Source organism: Mastacembelus armatus, chromosome 24, assembly GCF_900324485.2.
Source record: "Mastacembelus armatus chromosome 24, fMasArm1.2, whole genome shotgun sequence".
Taxonomy (NCBI): Eukaryota; Metazoa; Chordata; class Actinopteri; order Synbranchiformes; family Mastacembelidae; genus Mastacembelus; species Mastacembelus armatus.
In genome coordinates, this window is record NC_046656.1 from 10,514,635 (window position 1) to 10,539,357 (window position 24,723).

The 24,723-nt window shown below is 40.1% G+C and overlaps 1 protein-coding gene across 1 annotated transcript; it reads right to left on the minus strand.

Moving 5' to 3' along the window:
• Nucleotides 1-88: 88 nt before the first annotated feature.
• syndig1l (synapse differentiation inducing 1-like) lies at nt 89-22,393 on the minus strand. Its single transcript, XM_026319014.1, has 3 exons — nt 21,872-22,393; nt 7,200-7,337; nt 89-247 (listed from the first exon to the last, which is right to left on the minus strand). Exons 1-3 carry the CDS (start codon nt 22,391-22,393, stop codon nt 89-91), a joined length of 819 nt encoding a protein of 272 aa, XP_026174799.1.
• Nucleotides 22,394-24,723: the final 2,330 nt, after the last annotated feature.

Below are 24,723 nucleotides of genomic sequence, written 5' to 3' on the forward strand. Positions count from 1 at the left end.
AAGTCTGCAGGACCAATGCTGTTTCCCCAGAGGGGCGTTGTTCTCTTCCTGGGCTCCCTGGAGGGCGTGTGGAGGGAAGGTGCGCCTGCTATATGTGTCCTGGTTTAGAAAGGTAAGCAATGAGAGCTACCACCACCCCAACATACACACCGGTGCCTATGGTGATAGAGAGGGCAGCGAGGAATAAAGCCCGTCGGGAAGCGATGTTAGCCAGTGGGAAGTCACCTTTGTTGACTGCTTTGGTGGTCTAGAAAAGAAATGAGAAAAGAAGAAAGTCAGATACAGGAGAAAGAGTGACCTATTTTCCAAAGGAACCATTACAGAAGGTGTTGATTATTTGTGAGGTGGTGGGGAGAAGGAAAAATAAGGGAATAAAATTGGAGGATGGGCCCATTGAGTGAGTGGTTCAGCATAACCCAGAAGAGCTCATTGAGCATGGCAGGACTAAAAAAAAAAAAAAAAAAAAAAAAGCAATTAAAGTGAAAATGTCAAGCACTGGAGGTTATGGTCATCTCAACTGTTAGCACTTTATGATAAGTGACACGAGAAAAGCAGAATTACAGCCAAAACTCTGCAAAAGCAGCTAAGAATATAAATTGTAACTGTAGAACTATTGTTTGAACGACAGCATCTAAATACTGTATGTTGTCAAAAAAAATTGAGTTCTTCATGTGCTGCCATTGCTTTGCTGGGTGCAGGGGTTTTATACTTGTTATTTTCCAGGCACCAGCCCCCATTGCCATGACTCAGTTACCATGTATTTAAGGTTATAGTGCATTTTACAGGCCACTATAGACACATATAGAGCCTCTCTGTGGTGCTGTGTTAATCGCCCTGCCCTTTGTTTTCGAATACTGCTGTGGCGTGAGGAACCGACCACAGTATAAAAGGACTGAAATCTTTTTGTTACACAGCAGCCAAACAAAGACAGTAAATATTAGACCTAACCTCAGTCAAACAGCAGAGAAATGGTAAATAATTTATTTTGCCCTCTGACTTGACTGACGGTTCAGTTCTGGCTCAATAAAAACCTTAATATTAAAACAAAACACATTATCTTGTTTTTAATCATACACTGTTGTTTATCAGTCACTATGATTTTTAGCCCCTTTGTGTTGACGTCCTCCTCCTGTAATGACGCTCTTAGTGGCCTGTGTTTCAAAAGGGTACTGAGCTTTCACAAATCGACAAATCAATACGCTGAAAAACAATTATTAAAAAATGAGGATGTGCTCATGTAATAGTTGAATGAATTTGAATAGAATCAAGCTGTACAATATTATTTATGATAATCACGTTATTAGGCCGTCAAAATACATCAGAAAAAAAAGTTGTTGTGTTAATAATTTAGCTAAGTTAAAACATGCATTATGGGCAGAACTCAAAAACAAAATAAAACACCTTCTTGCTGGGGCTGAAAAAAGTTTAAAAGTTTGGGGCAAAATTCATCATTGGAGTTCTACTATTTAATCCTACTAATGCTGGTAAATACAGAATTCCTGGGAGTCCCGGCTAAAGAGCGAAACAAGTGTAAACCCTGTCCTATCTGACAGGTAACAACACCTGTGTAACTGATGCTAAAAGTGGTTCTTGCTTCTTTTGCCATTCCACTCTACCTGGATAATGGACATAGAACCAACAATGAACAGCTGTTGAATAGTGGCTTATCTTGTGTTGGGTATCCTCTAGTTATCTAAGGCTTTGACTGCACTTGCTTCCCAGGAGGAGGGAAATGGAGGGAAGACTAATGCCTATTTTGATTTGTTGTTTTCATTCACATTGCTGAATAGAGGTCAGCACTGGAGCATAATTTACACACAGACAGCAGTAGAAATTGTTACAGTGGTATTGTTTGGACTGTGTATTGGTTTTTCCATCTCCATTGTCCTCCCATAAACTAATTCCGTTTTATTCCAAATGCTGCCACATCCATTATAATCTATTAATTTGGCTTTTCTACTTGATGAGATTCAATGGTGTTTACAGTTCAGCATGTTGCTGAATAATAACCATAATATATAGAGCCTATAACACAAAACACTGGTCAGAACAGTAGCCAACACTGACTGGAAATATAAAGAGTGTGCGTGTGAATGACCTTCATTATTTTGTTGAATCTAATATAAGTGATGTGTGTGAGTGTGATGATGGGGTCAGTTCCTCCATTGACGAGGCCATGACCCTCTTTTATAAAAACCTATTCTATTCATTTTGGAAGTGAGCTGAAACTCTCTTTAAGCAAGGCTACAGTTCTTGTTCTCAACTGGGGTTAAGAGGGATTGTGATTCCTAGTAAGATGCAGCGTCTGCAGAGATGTGGATTTTGTATAGGACCGTGGCAGTGAATAGAAAAGTAAACACTAAAGCAAGGCTCTAAATGCTTGTTTTGACCTTGACTTTGGGAGAAGCTCAACAATCTAGCAGGACTTTGGAATTGAGCCACTGCATGTCTTCACTGAGTGGAGCCGACTGGTTCAGGTGCCTGGCCCTGTGGCTGCTTCATTTTCAGGTGTGCTCTGCATGCGTAACAGTATGGAGAGCCTGGGGTAAATGAAGTGCACACTGAGACTGAAACAGCCTGCTGAAGGACTTGGATAATGTTGTCTGTCTGACTTGTGATCCTGGAACATATACGCGACTAAAACGGATTCATGGTAAACCAGTGGGAGGTACGTTTGTATGGTGCGTTTTAAACCACATAGGAATGTTAACCGTGAATCTTGCACTATGAAGTTAAGCTAAACAGCTAAAAAATAAAACGGAAACCAACAGACCATACACAGGCTGCTGTCCAAATTTGCAGCTTTGGAAATTTGCACAGACTAGAGCTGTACATGATTTAGTTTTTTGTTCAATTTAATGTTTCAAATGTTATTATTTAAACACATTTTAATATTTTTTTGAACATATAATATTTAATGGAACCACCTATACATCGTACCCATAATTTTGAATAATACTGTATTATTCATAATGTCTGTCCATTTGCACTACAGTCATGCAGCCACCTAGACTCGAAGTCTAGACTCTAATTTTTCCTCCTGTCTGTCTGCAGTTTCATTAAAACAGATGCAAATTACATTTGACACAGAGCACGATATGTAAACCCCTGCTTTTCCCTATATATAGGAATAATGTGACACAGATAGCACATTTATTACTGGGGAAAAATTGCCAAGGGAAGAAAATGCAGAAAGGACAGATACTAGCTAATTAGTATCTGTCCTTTCTGCATTAGCTCAGGAAGCACTGCTGCATAACAACTACCTGCTCTTTTCAAGTGGCCTGTTATGTTTGTTGTAAGGGAATGAAATGCAAATTCTTGATCACTATGTTTGGATTTCACCGTGTTATGTTTGTGTTGTCTTTAAGGTATGAAGGCATTTATTTTAACAGGATCATTATAAAACTTTATCCAATACTGTCCTGACATCCTGTATGTGTATTGTAGGCTGTGTTACCAGCACATTAATTTCTGTGCTTGCATTTTTTCCTCCTTATGAAGTGATTAACTTCACACATAACTAGTATATAACATATTAACTATAGCACTTTTATCTATGGAATAATAAATTAAAAAGAACTTAATTTACCATTTCATAGTTTGGGTTTTTAGTGCTGAAAAAGTGATACTGGGGGCGTCTTTATTGAGTGCTCAAGGATCTCAAAAGGTTTTCGAAGACAATTCTTAATAGTCCAAGACAAAGAGGGCAAATGAGAGCCAGAGAAAAAGACAAATGCCTCAAAAGGTCAGGAAGCAAATCTAGACAAAGGACATATTCAAGGAAGGGCCTTTAGCTACCATGTCAATACAGTAATTATTGAAACAAAAGCATCGTTATGGAGCCTTATGGGAAATTAGATTTGAGTTTTCTTTCAAAACGAGACAGAGCACATTGTCCTTTAGACGATGTATTACATACCTTCCAGCAAGGTCTGTAGGGAGACCGAATCCTAAAAAAAAGAGTCATAATATGACAGTGGACAGTTTAATTCTCTGCACCGCTGTTGAAGCTGGATGGATTATCTTATTTCTCTGATGAAAACATCTCTTAGAAACTACAATTGATTTGTGCGTCTTTTTCTCCACTATACACAAATAATTAACTCCAAGTATGCTGGACCTATTCTAGAGGAACATGATTCTGAAAGACTAAATATAATAACACTGTAGTCTTGAAAGAACAGATGAAAATAATTGGTTGAAAGAACATGTCTGCTTACACGCGCCCCTCTGAGCACCAGCTTTGTGTAACATACCACATATGTCAATCTGAGGACTTTCCTTGAATCCCCTTGAAAGGAAAATGGTTAGAATCGTTATTGCTTTATCTCCACTACCTTGACAAAATGATTGAAATGTCGTGTCACAGAAAAAAATAAACCAAAAACATAATATCTCAGACTTGCTGTAGCTGCATTGAGACTGCACTCTCGGAAGTCAGTTCAGGACCCTTAACACAAAAAGCCCAGAATCTCTCTCTCGCTCTCTCACCTTTTCTCTATGTCGATCAGACTCATGCATGCAGATACATAAACTGTTTCACAATGATTTCCTCATTCATTTTCATCCATTATAATGACTTGTATGCCATACAGGGGAGCGTTATTTGCATAATGAAAGAAATCGCTGTAGCTTCTCAACTCTGCACTTTTCCAGTGCAGATGTCTCAGAACTGAGAGAAACATTTATCAGCTTTTCCAAACAAAACTCTCACCCTATTAGTGGCAATAATTGAAACTCAATTTCGCTTCCCAATCAAAGGCTCAGAGCTAATTTTCCCCAGATATTCATGGTATTCAAGTCATTATCAGTTTGTGTGTGTGCGGTTAATGCGGCATTTGAAACTGTGTGGCAGTATTTACCATAACGAGGTTACACAGAGTAAGATGTATAGGCTTTGGCAAATAGGATACAAGCAATTTAAAATAGCATACCAGTGCATTTCTATTAACGTGTGTGGTCGTTGAGGCTGTCATTCAATTTGTCTCCTTGCAAAGCCAGGCTGCAGCTCTCTGTGTCTGACTACATCTGACCTTCCAGTGGGACAAAAACACTATTGATCTGCTGTCCACAGACATTTAGAGTTGCTAATCTGTTTGCTTGTAAATGTCCTTAGAGTAAGTGGAAAAGCTGATGTGCTATCATTTCTAAATTTGTCATTTTGGACTACTCTACTTGAGCATTTGACTGTTTGTGTTTTTCACTAGTGTAAATCCTAAAGTGACCGATGAATCTCATTCCTTGGAATCCTGTTCATAGTGGTAGTAGTTACTAGGCCAGTTACCTTTTAGCAGGGCCAGTTTTTCTTGTGTTACGTTTTTCTCCATAATGATGTGTGTCTAACTGCTCAAAATGCATTTAGAATTAAAAGAAACACTGGGTAAATGCAGCTTCACCAGCTACCTCTTTTGCTCTCTTTTCTCTGACGTTACATACTATTTCTTTCAGGAGTTGCACATTCCTTAGGCATGATATTATTTATGAGGTAAGACAGGTGACAAGAAGACTGTTGTCTGGTCATATGTTGACTTGCATGTCAGTACTGATGTCTGCATTATTGTCTGAGTACAGATGGTGCAGAGAAACGGAAGCTCACCCAGATTATCAAGTTCCAGTTCGTGTTTTACTAAATACAACATCCTATGTGTTAACTCCTACAGAATTCATTTATTTAGTTGGGAGACCTCCTGAACAACTGAATGAAATGAAGCCCAGTGAAGTGGGTTATTGAGCTATAAAATGAGCGATCCCAGACTCCTACCATATCTTTTCCTGACAGCTCTTATGGACGCCACCTTCTAAAAGAGGGAGATTGGCAGAAAAGCCATCCATCCAAAACACAGCCATCACTTCCCCATAATTACCCAGGAAGAATCAAATTAGTTCCTGACAAGATAATTCACTGACTGCCTTCATCTGCCTCGGACGACTCACAGCTACAGATAAGACAGCTAAATGTTTAAGCTTTTGATAAGAATTTATAGTCAAAGCCAATGCAATTTACTGAAAGCTTCCCTGTCTCCGGCATGTGTGTGTACAGTGTGTGTGTTTACCTGTACTTTTAAACATACGCTGTACGTATGTGTGTTCTACACGTGGATTCAGATTTTGCCTTTTCATGTTGACGGTGCACCATAAGTGAGGCAGAATTGATTAGTGGCAAGATGAGTGAAGTCAAGACAGGAAGGTCGGTTGGACTCCATTAAACGATCATTATGTGCAGTTTGGTGATGTCACTGGTGAAGAGCATATTGGAAAAAGCTTCAAAAATCACAATGTTGCCTGGTCGTACCTTGACAGGAGGTAGTTCAAGGTACATTACACACCGATTGGTGCTGTTAAAAGACCTTCTGCAGTGGCTTGGTGATTGCAATTAAGGGAAGTACAGGCCACATGACATTTAAAGTATTTCCAAATGTCACCAATACATGAAATTCATATGTGCATACTTTATAATGTGGGTTTATCTTCGCATCAAAAGTAAAATACTGTCTTTAGTCAGGCAGTTTGACTTTCAAGAGCCTTGCCTTTGTAAATGCACACTACAATGATCAGACAAAAGAAAAAACTTTTCTAAAGAAAGTTTTGGTTTTCGTCTGATTTCGTGCACTTCTGCATTCCAAACCGCAACACAAACAAGCCTGTTTAATGTGTCTGAGAGCTCATCCCCTTTAATACACACCAGTAATTGGGTTCATCTTCATTCCCCTTGAAAACACCACTACTGTAGTTCAAAGGTCCTCTCTCATCTTAGTATTTTGAACACCCCCTTCCTTGCAGTTTACAGATAGAGCCTTGAAAGTGATTTATATACTCTTCCTAAAGGCAGCTTTCAGCCGGTTTATAGAGCATCAAGCAGCCATTACAGATTGGCCTTGAGTTATTGATGGGTAGCTCAGTAAAAAGTGGCCTTGCGTCTGCAGTAAGAGAGTCATCTGCCAGTCCTTTTTTATGTTTGATGGCCCTTAATCTTTAGGTGATGAGTCATACATAGACCTCTGCATGTGTGTTTGTGTCCTCGCATGTGTATGAATTCATGAAATTTAGTTATAATGGGTGGATGCACCGGTTCCGGTTTCCCTTAAACCTTGACAAACAGATGCTGCATCATTCATGTGTGACAGATCACAGCTTCGGAGGTGTTTGCACGGTGTGCGCGCATGTGTGTATGTGTGTGTGTGTGTGTGTGTCCTCACCCCTTGTGAGAAGTAAAACGCTGCAATCCCCAGAGGCCAGAAACAGCAGAGCATGGAGAAGATGGCCAGACCCAGGTGGTCTCGTGGAGGGACAACTATGAAGTTGTCCTCACTCTCACTGTCGCTGGAGCAGTCCGTCTGCACAGAGAACAGCAACTAAGGTCAAAACATACACGCAGCTTGTGCCCTGTACGTGGAAAAATACAATGATTGTTAATTGATTTTTTTTTTCTCTGACCATGTGGTGTCAGGATTAACAAGCTGTGAACACAACTTTGACATATGACAAATTGATATGGCAAAGTGTTGCTGATTTACACATACTGCAGTTGCAGAGCAACAATATTATTAATTTCTAGTAGGGTTTCTAGCATCAACATTCACTCTCTCTTGCTGCTGTTTGGCCTCTACAAATGCCTGAAGTAAATATATTGGCTCTTGAGCTGCTAAATGCTCCACTGTGGCTCTGGCTGCTGTTGGGTGGTGTGGAGGGAATGTGTGGTACTTTTTGAGTGTTTTTTTCTAAAAAAAGACAAAAAAGCTGCCCAAGCACAAAGAGAAATAGCATATTATCCCTGATAATACACAACTTGTTACAGACACTTATCTACAGATTAAACAATGCAGCTCTAACATGTAAATTATGCACATTTAGATATGGTGGTAGGTGATTTCTGTCACCATTTGTTACAGACAGGTCTGGTCTTGCTGCTTTTCTGTATTTCCAGTCTTTGTGTTAACTCCAGCCAACTGGCTTCTCATTGAAAGTGGTGTCCGTCTTCTTATCTAACTTCTAGCAAGACGGGTAGTGCTGTTTTAGGTGTCCCATCCCTAATTTAATCTTCCTAATCCAGGGATTGAACCAGCAAGCTCTTTGCTTTTTGCTTCTGGTGACGTTGAGATCACCTAAAGAATTTAGGTAGCGCATTTTAGTGTGAAAGATGAAAGCTAGTTTTTCCTTTGCATAATATAACAATCTATGCACAGGTAGTTTTCACTTTCAAGTAGACTTGGTGGGGAAAGCTAAAAAAGAAAAAAGGCATTTGTGTAATGGAAATCAAAACATAGATGCAGGATCATTTGCTTCCACATAATGTCACTGCTCGCATTCAGGGACTTTTTGTGATGGCCCAGTAGCTTCTCATTAGTTTTGAGATATGCAGATTTTTACATTTTGTCATTGAAACAACAGATGGCATTTTAGAAAAGCAATGTTTGAGAGTACACTTCATTTCAGATGTGAAATTGTTACGAATCAAACACACACCCCCCTCGCCAGAGCTTTATGAAACTATTTCACGCTCCATGCACCATTCCTCACATGGAACTGCAATACCTTCAGCAAAAAAGAATAGTGGCTCCAACATCTGCATACTGTTTAGGGGATCACAAATTCTCTGGTACAATAAGACCACTTAAACTTCATTTATAGTTTATTTTCCCCAACAACAAAGGCAAGACTAAGGACAGAATTTCACAGTGCATGTAATGAAAAGAAGTCGCAGATTGAGGCCACAGTTACTATATGAGCCATTAAGCTGCATCCTTCACACATTATCCTATTTGAAGGCTGATTCTACAAGAGGGTGGGACATGAAAAGGAAATGAAAAAAATCAAGGTTAGCAATTTACCATCATGCCAAAGAAATTTAGCTGAATATTATGATGCATATTTCAATCAGAGATGGGGGATTAGGCAAAGATGGGTGTATGGACAGAGAGTAAAATAGTATTGATCCGTGCTCAAGTGTCAAATCATCACAGTTGCAAAAATATGGTAATCCGATGCAAAATATGTGGTTTTCCGGCTTTTCAGCTTTATGACATGCTGTCAGTTGTTTTTTTATTATGTTCAGTAGGATTTTAATCCCTAATCCCTGCATGTGTTTTTGTGGTTGTGCTGTACCTAATGACTGGACCTTTATTTCAAATACATTCCAGTTCGAGTGTCTTACCCAGACCATATGTTGACACCTTACCAATGTAGATCTGAGGACATATTTTATAGTGTTTTTGAGCCTTCCAGTTAAGCAGCAGTCTACTATAATGTGCATTGTGTTAGACTGGGGGCTCAAACATCAGTGATACAGTTTACTGCTGCTTAAAAAAACAAGGCATTTTTGTCTATATTGCAACAGGCTCATGATTCCCTATATTACTTTGTTCCAGACGCTTGGTTAACTATGAAATGCAAAATCCAAAGAGCAGTAGGCGTAGAATTGTTTTTCATTGACATTTTCATTGTTATGTACCTGTCTTACATAGTGAATAATGGAAAGGTGACAGGAAATGAGAAGAGGTGAGACAAGGGAAACAACAACCAACAAGTCCTCAGCTGGAACTGAACCACTAATGCACTAATAAACAGAGGCACTACAGACTGGTCTTTTAAAAACTTACAATTTTGTTGTGGACCAATGCTGAGTGGTGTTTTTGTTTGTATTAAAATTTTAATTACTCTAAGTGGGTGAGAGCTTTGGAAATATTTGCTTTAGTTGGATAGTAAAATTAATAAGTAAATTTAAAATACACACATATATATTCATGTTGTGTGATGATGGGGATAAGTATGTGTGATGTTGAGATGTCTCGGAGCCCTGCCCACTTATTGCAGGTACAACAGTGGATTAATATGCTCCAAAAACAGGCTGATGGAAGACAAAAGAAATATATTAGGCTCCAAAAGATTTGTGATTTAGCAAGCAAAACCTTTCTAATTTGTCCAAGTACTCCAAGACAATGCCACTTTGTGGTGTCAAGCTTAGGAACCTGTTATAAGCTGTGAACATGAGTCCCTGCCGTGTTGATTGATGTATTTTCTTTCTCTTCATAATGCAATGCTGAGGCAATAAAGGTCATAGCACATGAGCATATCGCAGCTTACATTCTGCATCATGTCATTCTGCCTTCATGGCCTGAAGGAAACACCAGGGTGCAATCTCTGTAGAGCCAGACCTGCTCTGCTCTGTGCCTTAGAGCTCACTAACAATATCTGCACTGCCTTCTGGCTGTTTGGAGAATGAAAACACACATCATCCAGGGATACTGGCTGTTTGCTTAGCTTAGGTTACAGGTGAGCAGAGAAAGAGAAGTTCGAGAGCTATGGGATGTCAGCTAGGCAAGAGAAGAGTCAGCTGGACTCAGCACAGACCTGCAGATAGGTCTGCATGTACAGTACATGAAGCTATCTAGATGTAAAGAAAGGTCAGTAGTCATAAATATTTCCAGTGGTTACAGGAGATCCACAGCATATGAAAACACCCCCCAATTCCCATGCAATGCTGTTTCATGCACAATTGTGTGTGTGATCACACCATTATCTTTTTCTTTTTCCTCAAATATATGCCATCTGGTAATTCAAGTTACAGGTCATGAAAACCCCTCCATCATTGACAGGCTTTTCACATTTACTGAACAGCTATGTCTAATTTAAAATAAACTGGATTTTGTTTACCAATTTTCTGCCTGACATTTAATGAGGATGTGTGTGTGTGACTATGACTATGCATGCAGGCACTGCTAGCTCCGCTTAGATATGTCTTCTGGGCCGTAAATCCTGTCAGCATGAGGCAACAGGCTGACAGGTAACAAAGCACTAATGGATGGTTTCGCCACTCTGCCATGACAGCATAATCAAGATGTGGGTTTGTACAATTTATTTGTAGCCAAATTGCCTCCACAACAAACAGAAAATATGCCCTAGTCCACTTTTTTTTTTTTTTTACCCTGGACTCTTCACTCTCAGAAATGGGACATTTGTCATTGAAGTTTTTGTTCTTTTGTCCTAATTTTATATCATGTACCATGACTCCTGTGTGTACTAGGAATAGATGGTATGTGGATAAACATGAATTTTAATGTACCTTTGAACTGAACTACCCCGCTATATTTTACACAGAACATATAGTCTTCATGTTACAACTAAAAAACACAGTAAATCACAAGGGCAAATCGCTGATTTTAAACGATTTGTGTCGTCTTTACTCAATTCTTGTCACCATATTTCTATTTAGATAATTGTTTTTAATCTCCCTTTTAAATAAAACAATAATAGATTTGTGCCTTGAACTTATTTTCCTTGAGGATATATCCCAATCAGTCACTTATAGACCTATCCTTATAGAACTTTCTTTGATGGCTTTGGATGTAGATTCAGGCAGAAACTACAATACTTCACAACCAAAGGTAGTTCAATTATATGGCAGAATGCCTAAGCAAAGTTAATGAGCAACAGCTATCAGCTAGATGCCATACTGCACAATATGACATTTTCAGCATATTTAATAATATGAGGTATTCATGGGAAATCACGAAAACTATCCATGATGTTATCTCATTATCTCTAGCAAGAGTATCCTGCGTCCATAAGAAGACACACAGTTTGAAAAGGAAGCAGGCAGATGTCATTAGGATTTGTGACCCTTTAATAGCCCCCTCTCATTTAATCACATTTCCACAAAAGATGCTGCCTGTTTTTGTAAAAGTCATCTACAGGTCATCTGGTCTCCTTGTCTATTGCAAGACAACATTCAGTTGCAGTCTCTGCATCCTAATGTAGCATCAGTGCAACGTACACGTACACAGTATCTATCCATGCTCCAGATGGTCATGTTAAGTTATGCTGGGGCAGGAGCCTGTGGCCCCAGATGTGACTAGGGTGTTGTCTTAAGGGTTTGTAATTTATCAGACAGTGTGACAGAGTGCTACCAAAGGGGGCGGCTGGGAAAGAGAAATACAAGCTTTGCCACGTGGTTAACAAGACCCTGTAATTTACACAGTGCCTGGGCCCAGCAGCCCTACGAGGTCCATCAGACTGAGGAACCTCAGAGGGACACTCAGTCACAGAGTGTGTGATTACAATGATAAGAGCCTCGTCATGATGCAGTCTACTCAAACATGCATTATGGTCGGTGAGCCAAGGTGGGTGGGGTTGTGTGTGTGTGTGTGTGTGTGTGTGTGTGTGTGTGTGTGTGTGTGTGTGTGTGCGTGTGCGTGTGTGTGTGCGCGTGTGTGTGTGTGTGTGTGTGTGTGTGTGTGGTGTGGGGGGGGTGTCGCTGGTGTTACCACAGTTGAATAAATGAACAAAAGGTCTATTTTTCTTTCCTTTGGCTTGTGGCCTCTTGTTGACACGTGCAATTTAGGATGGTGTAATGAGGCTACAACAGGGAAAGGGTACACGTTATGTTTAGTATTCACATGGTGCTCTGCAAACAGGTTGAAAGGCACGAGCAAAACTGTGTTGAGGAGCAAAGAAATCAATGATTAAGTCTAACAAAAATAGCAACAAATTCTTGCCCTATGAAACCAGAATACCTCCTGTATACTTCATGTTATCTGAAAAACAGTTGTATGGGTGGTCTTGCGGTGAACAGATTTAAGGTTCTGACCAATAATCACAGCCTGTGACCTTTGTTGTCTGTCACCCCTGTATCTCTCTCTCTCTCCCATCATGTCCTATCACCTCGGTATATTGTGAATCTTTTATGAAGGGCACTTGAAATATTTATTTGCACATAAAAGCTGGGTTAAACTTTATAATACATAGGTTAAATCAGAGATCACGAAGAAACATAACTAAAATTTAAACAATCATAGTATTATTGATTTGCTTATTTCTTTTCTTGATGTAAGTTTAACTTTATTTTGTTACAAAATCAATTAAAACATGCTGGCCATATATAGTTATAAACCAATAGTGGTCCAACATCAAAGAGTCTTCTTATTTTCCTTTCGGCTGCTCCCTTCAGGGGTCACCACAGCAAATCATCTGCCTCCATTTAACCCTATCCTCTGTATCCTCCTCACCCACACCAACTATCCTCATGTCCTCCTTCACTACATCCAAGAACCTCCTCTTTGGTCTTCCTCTAGGCCTCCTTCCTGGCAGCTCTAACCTCAGCGTCCTTTTACCAATGTATTCACTGTCCCTCCTCTGAACATGTCCAAACCATCTCAATCTGGCTTCCCTGGCTTTTTCTCCAAAACATCTAACATGAGCTGTCCCTCTGATGTCCTCATTCCTGATCCGATCCATCCTCGTCACTCCCAGAGAGAACCTCAACATCTTCAGCTCTGCTACCTCCAGCTCTGCCTCCTGTCTTTTTCTCAGTGCCACTGTCTCTAAACCAGACAACATTGCTGGTCTCACAACTGTCTTGTCCACCTTTCTTTTGTCACACATCACACCTGACACTTTCCTCCACCCGTTCCAACCTGCTTGCACACGTCTCTTCAGTTCTTTTCCACACTCTCTGTTGCTCTGGACTGTTGACCTTAGGTACTTAAAATCCTCCACCTTCTTCACCTCTACTCCCTGTAACCTCACCGTTCTACTTGAGTCACTCTCATTTACACACATGTACTCTGTTTTACTGCGGCTAACCTTCATTCCTCTCCTTTCCAGAGCAAACCTCCACCTCTCTAGATTTTCCTCCACCTGCTCCCTGCTCTCACTACAGATGACAATGTCATCTGCAAACATCATGGTCCACGGAGATTCCTGTCTAACCTCATCTGTCAGCCTGTCCATCACCACAGCAAACAAGAAGGAGCTCAAAGCTGATCCTTGGTGCAGTCCCACCTCCACCTTGAACTCCTCTGTCACCCCTACAGCTCACCTCACCACTGTCTTACAGCTCTCATACATGTCCTGCACCACTTGAACATACTTCTCTGCCACTCCAGACTTCCTCATACAAAACCACAGCTCCTCTCTCAGCACCCTGTCATACGCTTTTTCCAAATCTACAAAGACACAATGCAGCTCCTTCTGGCCTTCTCTGTACTTCTCCATCAGCATTCTCAAAGCAAATGTTGCATCTGTGGTTCTCTTTCTTGGCATGAAACCATACTGCTGCTCACAAATGCTCACTTCTGACCTCAGCCTAGCCTCCACTGGTCTTTCCCATAACTTCATTGTGTGACTCATCAGCTTTATTCCTCTATAGTTTCCACAACTCTGCACGTCTCCCTTGTTCTTAAAGATGGACACCAGTACACTTCTCCATTCCTCAGGCACCCTCTCACTCTCCAAGATCTTGTTAAGTAGCCCAGTCAAAAACTCTACTGCCACCTCTCCTAAACACTTCCATACCTCCACAGGTATGTCATCAGGACCATCTGCCTTTCCACTCTTCATCCTCTTCAACACCTTCTTCACTTCATCCTTACTGATCTTTGCTACTTCCTGCTCTACAACAGTCACCTCTTCTACTCTGTGCTCTGTAATATTTTCCTCATTCATCAACTCTTCAAAGTATTCCTTCCATCTTTCCATCACACTTGTGGCACCTGTCAACACATTTCCATCACCCCCTAACCTGCTGCACAAGCTTCCCATCTCTGTGTCTCTGCCTCGCCAACCTGTACAAATCCACTCCTGCCCTTCCTCTTCTCTCTTTGCCTATGAACACGCCTTCCTCCTCTCCTTCTTTGACCAACAGTAGTCCAATTTCCATTGGCACCCTGTAAGTCAACAGTACCAGTGGCGGTCATTGTTAACCCGGGCCCCGACCGATCCGGTATGGAAGTCATATTTTTGATTCACATGTTTGATTTAGCTTAAATTTTATGTCGGATGCCCTTCCTGACACAACCCTCTGCATTTACCCGGACTTGAGACCGGCACATGAAGACACTGGATTGTGCCCCCCTGTGGTTGCATTGGTCCAACATCAAAGAGTAGCACGAACATAAAGAAACTTGTACTTGAAGCCAAATATGCAGTAAAGAATTAATTGTATTTAGCAACTTAATTAAGTACTGGCTTTAGGACTGCATGCACATATTCCTTGAGTTGAGGTATAAGCTCAACCTGAGAGAACAATTGTTGCATGTCTCCACCTAAAAAAAAGAACTGCTCTGATCTGTAACTTTTAATCATCCCAAAATGGTTATTCCTCAAAATTCATTACAATACTGAAACATATTTCTCATTATTCACTTTTTAATACTCTGAGTTGTCATTCATGAAAAAAGCTCCAGTGAAATTTTGCAGAGGCAATTCTGCTTTATTCTTCTTTCAGGAACTTCAGGACTGGGAAGAATCTCTTATTTCTTTTTTTTTTTTTTTGTTCCCGGTTACCTGTTATAACCATCTGTCTCATAGTAACCTGTATCCCAATTTGGTGGTGGCATCCTTTGAAGACTGTGACTCATTAAGGTGCTTCCTAGAGGACCTGAACCTACACTGTATATCCCAGGTTTCTGCCAGTTTTTCCATGTTTCCCAGTTTGGGATGGCCGGTTCTGGGGGAATGGTATACACAGGATAGTGCAGCGAACCAGCGGGCACATATCCAGTCATTATGTGTGACTGTGACACAAATCCCTCACCAGCTTCTCACCTGTAAACATTGCCAACTGAGGTCTCTGCTGTGGTGGGTGGACTCTTTTTACTCTGCACAACTATGGCACTCCATATGGTTGCTTGCCTGTCTGTACCTGTAGTAGTTCTGGTTGAATTTACAACAATTGAGACTATTAAACAATTTTATATCATTATAATGTGTCAAATCTTAAGCGACTTTAAAAAACTGTGAACATTTTAAGTTTGAAATTGACTCTTGAATGGCCAAGGAGTGAAATTATAATGATGGCAACTGAAAAGCCACATTTCCTCTAAATGCATCATCTTTCATTACTTCCCCTGCACACTGAGCATAGGCCATTAAATGTAAGTAAACAAATGTTTCAGCAATCAATATTTAAAGTTTAAGGAGTCATTTTTTTAATACACCATGATTCATTGTTCTCAATTATCACAGCAAGTCTGCTTCATTCTCTCCTCTGGCCCCCTTTTCGCTCCAAGTGGACATCTGTGTGATGTATGGTATTGTTTGTTGCCATGTGCTAAGGGGGAGTGAAGGACATCAAACAATTATTGAAATGCACTCAATCAGACTGAATGGCCATTTCATTTCCACTCACGGCAAACGGCTGTCATTTTGTATTGGACAGCACATCACAGGCGTATGGTTATGATGGGCTGCTACTTAGTAGGCACATTTAGTTTTGTAACTGCATGTATATAATTGTCAATCAATGTACTGTTTATAGCATCTAGGAGCCAGGATAAAATACTTAGTCCTTCTTGGCATATTTTACAGCTTATAAAGCTTTTACAGCAATAAAGTCTCTTTTGACATGTCAGAATTTCTTTTTTTTTTTTTTTTTTTTGCTGTCACAGACTGACAGTTTCTATAGCTGAAAGAGACACACCAAACTGTGGGATAAATATCCCCAGTTAGCTGAGAAGAGCAAGCTTTAAAATCCATTGGACAGACCCACTTACTGCTGAATTGAAATGATCCAAGAGATTGGTTTGTCATTTACTGCTAAATGAGAAATGGGATATCTCTGAATGATTTCACAAGGATATATTAGAAAGGCTCATACTGGGTGCTGGACCTTTCAGAAAAGGAACAATATGTGTGCACTGAACTGAAGCATGGCTACAATTTTAGATTTAACAAAGTCATACATGCTGATGTCCCCTCAGATTTAGCACGAATGGATAACCCTTTCTAGTCTAACCTGGTCTGATCTGTAAGGCTGCATAGGGCAGAAACACACACACACACACACACACATATGCATATGTGTGTGTGTGTATATATATATATATATATATATATATATATATATATATGCGTATGTACTGTATATGTGTAAACTGATCTCTCTATTGATATCACACCAATGATTCAAGCAATTCAACAATTCAATGCCTATGTTATCACAAAAGCTCAGAAGAGGCAATCTTTTTATTGAGATGCACATGCGCAAGACTAGCACGTGCTCAAATTATTATGGTAATATAAAATGTACTGATAAATGCAAATTTCATGTACTGGAGAAAATGTAACAGATGGGAGACAAATAAAATGGTGGGTCTTATCCCTAGCTGAAGTGTTAATTTTTATGCAGGCAAACACATGTGACAATTTTAATAGACCAAATCACTGCCAGATCAAAGATATATAGGGTCAGTATCACCTCATATCAGATACATATCTGATACTGTTTGCGACTAGTGTTTGTTGTGCTATAGTTGCTAAATGTATTTCCAGTCATTCTAATAATAGTTTGCATTTTAGTTTGTAGACCATCTGGTCATTTTAAAGCAGGACTGTATCTTATCTTATCTGGCAGGAGTTTATCTTCTTCAGTTGTAGCTGCTTGCAGTGTGTTTCCTGATCCACAAACATGTAATTTCAAACAGATCTCTGGGAATTGTATTATCTGCACATTATCAGTGTTACCACCAGTAGCCTTAGATGTCAAAGTGAGCCACAACGTAAAAAGATTATAACTTTAAGGGGAGCCACCAGCAAAACATGTTGCCATGATAGTGAACAATTTGCCGTCTGCAAACCCAGGCACCATGGTGAAGTTAAGAAGGGCAGAAAGGGGATCTGGTTAAGGCAAATCAATTGCTGTCAGTTCATTAACCCGAGTTAGCTCCTCAATCTGAAGCTACCAGCACTATTTTCAGGATGAGTGCTTAAGACTAATACCCAGACCTTGGTCTGCCTCGTTCTATCACTTTATTCTTCCTGCATCCACATTCTGTCAGATGTACTGACCTTACCATGTGTGTCCAGATATAAATTGTAGAAGATATACCTGACATCATTTACAAGGTTACCAAGAAGCTACACAGTTCACTGAGACAAGACTGTGTCAATGTATCAATGCCTAAAAAACTCACAAACAAGCAAAACAGAAAAATGACCAAAGTGTTTCATCTGCCTCATTGTTTAGTTTTAGTTCTTCCTCCTCCTACTCTGTGTTTCAGCATAGCAGAGAATGCAATGTAGCTGTTGACATCCACACTTTGTGATTGTCTTTTCAGAAATCTTAGTGAGTGTAATGCAGAGCAGCCATTTCTCCGTGGCTGATAAATGCTAACCATCAGGAATGGACTACATTTAACAAATCGCTACCTCATGCTTGTAAATCCTTACATAAATATAAGGTTTACCTCTGTGGTGTGATTTTTCTATACAGCATTGACATTTTAAAGTACGCTAACAGCAGGGAGTGGTGCAGGATTACAGCAAGGCTTTAAAAAGCAGTGCTTTTCGAATCCTTTTTCAAATGTAGCCTGGCCTCACCTGCCAGTGAGCAATGAGACCAGGAGGGAGGTAGAGACAGAGGGGGGTCCACTTGGCAGACCTCCAGTGTTTATTGTACACTTGTTAAGGATGGAGCTGACAAGAGGAGATAGATGAAAGGCCTAGAACATGAAAAACTCTGTGTTGGGCTTGTTGAGAACTGAAGGCACAGCTCTCTTTGCTTTAATTTTCTACATTGAGGTCAGAGTGCAGATGGCCTTGCAAAGGGCACATCAGTAGGAATAGTGGGTCTGTTCCCAGGTGACTTTGGGCAGATCAGCAGTCTCTCATTTAATTGGTGGCAGATGGATAGGCAAACATTCACATGCACAGTCACACATAAAGGCAATTTAGAGTCAGCGGTTAACAGGAATTTTGTTGACAAAATTGTACATTAATAAACACATTTATAAATCATTTATCAAATGTTTATATCCTGATTGTAGCATCTAAATTCTAAATATGGGGACATTTTTCTTTTATGATTTTTAAAGTAAGGGAACGTCTAATATAAAGGGAACTGAAATGGAGATGTAAGGCATGAAAATTGCACTTGACATTTTTTTGTAGAAACAGTGTTAATCATGAAGATGACTGGATGTTTCGGTGTTCTGAATAAAACAGGCTGTGCTCTTATTGCTAAACTACGAATGATAGAGCCAGTGAAAATAAAACAATGGGTATCAGTACTTTACTCATGCACTTTGATAATTTCAGAATTTATGACGTATTTAATAACATGTTTTTTAAGATAAAGCTTCTAAACAATAAGATACAGAGCACTTTGTTCTGCTTCCACATGTTTTCTTTTTGTGATGAGCTCTAAAAACACTAAGCTGCTAATATCTGCAAAACAAGCACATCTTGTAAATCCTCTGGAGTTTAATGAATTGGTGAGGATTTAAACTTATTTTACAGTTTCCCATATTGCGTACAACAGCTGGTGACCTGTAAATGTTCCGTCACATTTTAAAACCAAGTCCTCCTACAATTCTTAAACAGGCCAATATCAGGTATAGGTCAGTAGTTTTTTTGCTCTACTGGTCTGCTGGGGACATGGTTTGGTTTAAGAATTATTTGCTAATTACTTAGAAAGCTTTCTGGCTTTGTCACTTGTTTTCTCTCTAGTTGTGCTGATGAAAACTTTTCAGATAACATGAATATGGATTTGTAATGGCTGTATCAGTCAGCAGTGATGAGGGTTATGATGGTTATGGATTAGAGAGAAGATTCAATTAAGCATTGTGATTGGTGGAAAACATAAATTTTAGGGACACTCACAGTTTCCTTGCTGCTGAATCAGGCAAAAGCCATTACACCTTACTGAATCTTTTATTAAATCAATACAACTCACTGAGGTGGAGCAGCATATAAAGAGAAGCAGACAAGATTGAGAAGGATTAGAAACTTTAAAAATCACAGTTAAGGTGTGGAATGTGAAAAAGAAGCAACGGTTCAATCTGTGAAAGATGTTTTTACCATTGACTCCTGTCTCGTAGCTGCTTGTAGATCATGTCTCTTTTTCTGGAGCAGTTTCTAATCGTTCTCCATCATTTAAACAGGTATCGGGAACACTTTACGTTAAGTTCCAATATTTGTATCATGCAAGCATGTAGTTGCCACAATACATAATAATCCTTGCTGTGAATTTCAAGCTGTTTTGCTGATCAATAGCTGCTGGTAGTAATACATAAAGTACAGAAATATGCCCATAAAGGCAGTGAACAGTAAAATGGCAAATTAGCAAACATGCATGTAAATATTGCAAAAATCACAAACATTCAAATGAGCTTCCTAATTGTGTTTAATAGATTTTGTGTGTTAGGAAGGCCTCCATGTGTTTGTGTTACTAACAATGAATGTAAACATAAGAAAAGACAAGTAAACTTTACAGGGTATCTTTGATGAAATTAATACTATTCCTAATCAAACCATAATTACTAAAAAAAACTGCTCCATGTTTGGTAACATGTCATTCAGATTCAGATTACATAACATATATTATACGCCATCAGTTTGTTAGACTGCCAACAAGTCTGTGCACGTCAGCAGGCTTTCTTGTCTGAGGTCGTAACTGGGAGGTAGAAACACCCCGCTCTTTGTGGTGTCAGAGCTTTACTGCTGGGAGGCTACATAATGAGTCCCATTGTGTATTTTCCTCTTTACATCGCAAAGCTGGCTGTAGAGCCTGATGATGCTTTTTTTATGTGCTTGTTCATTTGTGAACAGGAAGTGTGAGGAAAAATATGAACAATATGGTAATATGGTCACTTAACCTTTGAACAGCTCAGAGGAGCCTTCAGCTGGTGCAGAACATCGTGTCCTCTCTTTCATCTTTTCTTGCACGTTCACACGTGGATAACGCACGATGGAAAAATAAAACATTTGCAGGTAGTTTGCTCATTGGTTAATGTGCTTCTTGCCTGTTTCCCTTTCTTCATAATGTGAAATGCTCATTTTTATGTCTTTCTGCAGCGTGGGACCCAAGCTGTTTGTACCCATGTCACGTTGCACTTCAGCAGCTACATGTTTATCACCACAATCCAGGTTAATTCTAGTGGACTCATGGGTGTGTGGCATTCAGTCCATTAGGTGTAGCAGGACGCTGGTCAAACTCAATACCCTCTTCTGCCTGTCCAATCCCCTAAATCCTTTGGTGTACCTTATGCTATTGGGCATGGCAGTTGAGAGTGAAAATCCTCTAATACTAGTGCTAGCTGATGCTGTACTGCTGTAGCACCTAATGTCCCTGCGTGAGGCAGATGTGGGTGTATTATTATTATCTAATAATGAATTTTACTAGAGTTAGGAATGGAGGCCAAGGTCAGTGGATCAAATGGGATTTGTGGTTGGTGAAATGTCAGTCTGATCCAGGCGTCGAGCCCAGTCATTTGGCGGAATGAAACAAGTGTATAAACACCACAGGAATACAAGCATGCTTGCTCTTTTTCTCATTTAACACAAGCCCACTACAGGTATCCAAGCTTGAGGTAGACTGATCATCAGCATAATATGAGCCTTTCTTTTAAAAAAAAAAAAAAAAAAAAAAAAAAAAAAAGTTCCTCACTTGCCTTAAAATCTTTTATTAGCTGAAATGAATTAACGAGTCACAGGGGACGTATGCCGTGATTAGCTCTGCTCAAACTTGCCAGCTGGCTGGGACCTTTCTTTGTGGAGTTTTCACCTTCTTCTCATGTCTGCATGGACTTCCTCCCAAAACCCAAAGGCATGGAGGTTAGTTTAACTGGCAAGTCTAATCTGCCTGTAGATGTGAATAGTTATGTCAGACGTGATAGCGTGGCGACTGTTCAGGGTGTACCCTGGGATCAGCCTTGGACATTTAATTATTGTATCAAGTTTCCTTGTTTTTTTTTCTTTTACCATCCATCCATCCATTCATCCATTTTCTATACCCACTTCTTCCTCGACCAGGGTCACAGGGATCTGCTGGAGCCTATCCCAGCTCTCTTTGGGTGAAAGGCAAAGGTACACCCTGGACAGGTCACCAGTCCATCACAGTTTTCCTTTTACCCTGCTCATGAATTTTTGCTCTTACCTCATACTCCACGTACTCCTCCTCCTCCACCTCATAGGAAACTGTTTGGATCTTGATGTGTTCGCCATCCTCCAGCAGTTTGGCCTGAGGATCCTCTGTGCCAGGTGTGTCCACCCCTGCTGTGTTGGACGCCTCCTTCGCTTTCTTCTCTGTGAAGGTGGTCTCACAGCACTCACTTTTGTACTCCTTCGCCTTGATGCTGCCGCTGTCCTCCTTATACAGGATGAAGTTGGGTCTGTAGAAGGCCTCTACTGCCAGATGTAGTGAGGTGGCATCCAAAAGCTGCTGAGACTTCATCTTCCCATTGGTACTGTAACCTCCGCTCCCTGTGTTGCTGTTATTCACCTTTCCCCCTCCTCCTCCTCCTCCTCCTCCGCCCTCACCTTCACCACCTCCCCCAGCAAAGTAATTAATAATGTTTTCCTGGTACTGGTTATTAGGGATGTCACCCCCATAACCATTGACCATGTGCTTAGTGTTTTTGTCCAGCAATGGGTTCTGGAGTTCACTCAGATTCTCCATAGCAGCAGGGGTCAACAGGTGAGCGGGAGGAGGTCCTCAGTGATCTTAACTCTAGAGAAGAGTTGGGGGCGTGACCGGTGAATTAGGCTCGGTGACGATGTGCGACGGCGTCAATAAAGGTGTCAGTGGCATTCAGCGTTCAGCACTCTGAGGTCTACAGAGGAAGCAAACAGCAACACAGAAAGTTTTTAGAGAATTTTACTTGACATGGAGCAGCAGGTACCAGTTTACCAAACACTTCAAAACACATCAGCTCAAGGTTTAGCTGTCATTCCTTCAGCAGCAACAACTTCTACAGCATCCAGCCTGTCAAAAGTTGCACCTTGCAAATGATTCAGTTAGGCTGAATTTGTATTCTCAGCCTAGTCTCATAAACTAACACTTACATACATCTCAGAGTTGAAACAGCAACAGATTGAAGCATTACCTTCTACTTAAAAGACTTTAGCATTTTATCCTTATGTTTGTGTATTTTCTATGCACCTAATTTGACTGTTATTGCTCCATTTTTGTTGGGTCTTATTACTGTTGGTGTGATAAGCCTCCCTGTCTGATCAGATGAAGCCTCCTACACTTTATGTAGAGCTCAGAGATCTGTCATGCTCCACATCGGTGTAAATTCATGAGTGACTACAATTAGTTTGGTACAAATTTTCCTTAGTACTATTCGTGACTATATGATCATAATATTTGTTATTAACCTGTAACTGTCCTGCATTCTAAGAAATGACTATGATGAGTTAACAAAGATGGTCATAACTATTTGAATATTATAAGTATAAGCATGTGAAATTCTCTTTAGGCCCAGCTCTACTTTTTTGACATTATTTGCCCTCATATATTTATCTCTCTGAAATAACCATTTTAGCAAAAAAAAAAAAAATTCAATCTGCTTGCCATAAAGCTGAAATGTTATGACATTTCACCATAAATGTAAACCAGAGAAAACTGAAACCATTAATATAGATGGTACAGCCTTCAGAGCACACATAAGTAAGTTTGTCAATATCTTGGTCAATAAAGTATTATGCCGTTGCCAGCCACACAGCAGAATGCTAATATTTGCTTTAAGTGTTGCCCCCACCGAAGACAGACCTAATTATCGCTTATTCTGCATTTAACCATCAGAATGATCAAAACCAAATCATACATTTTTTCCCTCCCAGCTATTTTCACTCTGCAAAAAATAACCCAGAGTTCTCTGCTTCTCACTTGTCATCCTTAACCTTTTTCTGATTAAACTGGGTTTAAAATAGAAATGCCAAAAGCAGATTATTTTTGGGGGTCCTGACCCCAATCGTGTATGACTGGCTTACTGCAGTATTTCCAAATGCTTAAAGAGAAGCTATTTCCAATCGAAAACAAAAAAACATACATATACATATGGCAAAAAAGCATTCTGGCAATGAGATATGGATCATAGCTTGTTAGTACATAGGTTAATAACTTGCACACAATTTATGATATACGATTCATGTACGATTCTTATTCTTAATCATAATCACAAATCTCTGCTGACTCAAATTTAGGTCTCAGTCATCTCTGCACTGTGCGGCGTGTTGTAATGAAACAGTACTCTTGAGAATATTTTCCCACTGGACAGGACAAAGAGGTCCCATTGCACCAGTGTCCTGAGGGGGATGCTGACTGACCATCAGGTGACAGTTCAGTGGCTGCGATTTCTTCTCGTTATCCGTTCACCCATGCTCTTTCCTTTTCACCACTTGCCTCCTGTTTAAATCCTTAACAAACACTATAAGCCTTAATTTACTCTTAGATTCCCTTGCATGCAGTCATTTAATCTTGGAACTTGTCGTCCTGTTCTTCTCACCTACCTCATTTCCCACAAAGCAGAGTTTTTGCTTGCTATACTTTTCTTGTTTTTTGGCCCATGAATAAAATAGAAGCCCCATGCTCCCTGGCTTCCTGAAGCAGAGTGAGCAGCTAACAAAGTTTTCATGGTTCCTCCCTGTTGGACGTTCTGTACTCGAATCTGCTGACATTGTTCTTCCACACCAGTGCCCGATTTGGTTAACATACAGCTCCAGGGAACGGACGTTCATGTAGTTCTTGAATGAGTTAACTAAAAATGTGAGTACCTGGGCTTCACATAAATTCGTGTGAAAACTAAAAACGAACAGGTGCTGAGGTTTCTGTCTGCTTTTGATGCTGTTGTCACGTTATACACTGCTGCTTTCATAATGGTTTCTGACCCAGGTTCCAGTGAGGCATTCTTTGGCTAAATAATGCACCCCTGATAATTCCAGGGAAGATAATTTGTTGCTGAAAATTACCTAAGACCTCCCTTGTAGTGGAGTAAAAATCAGAAC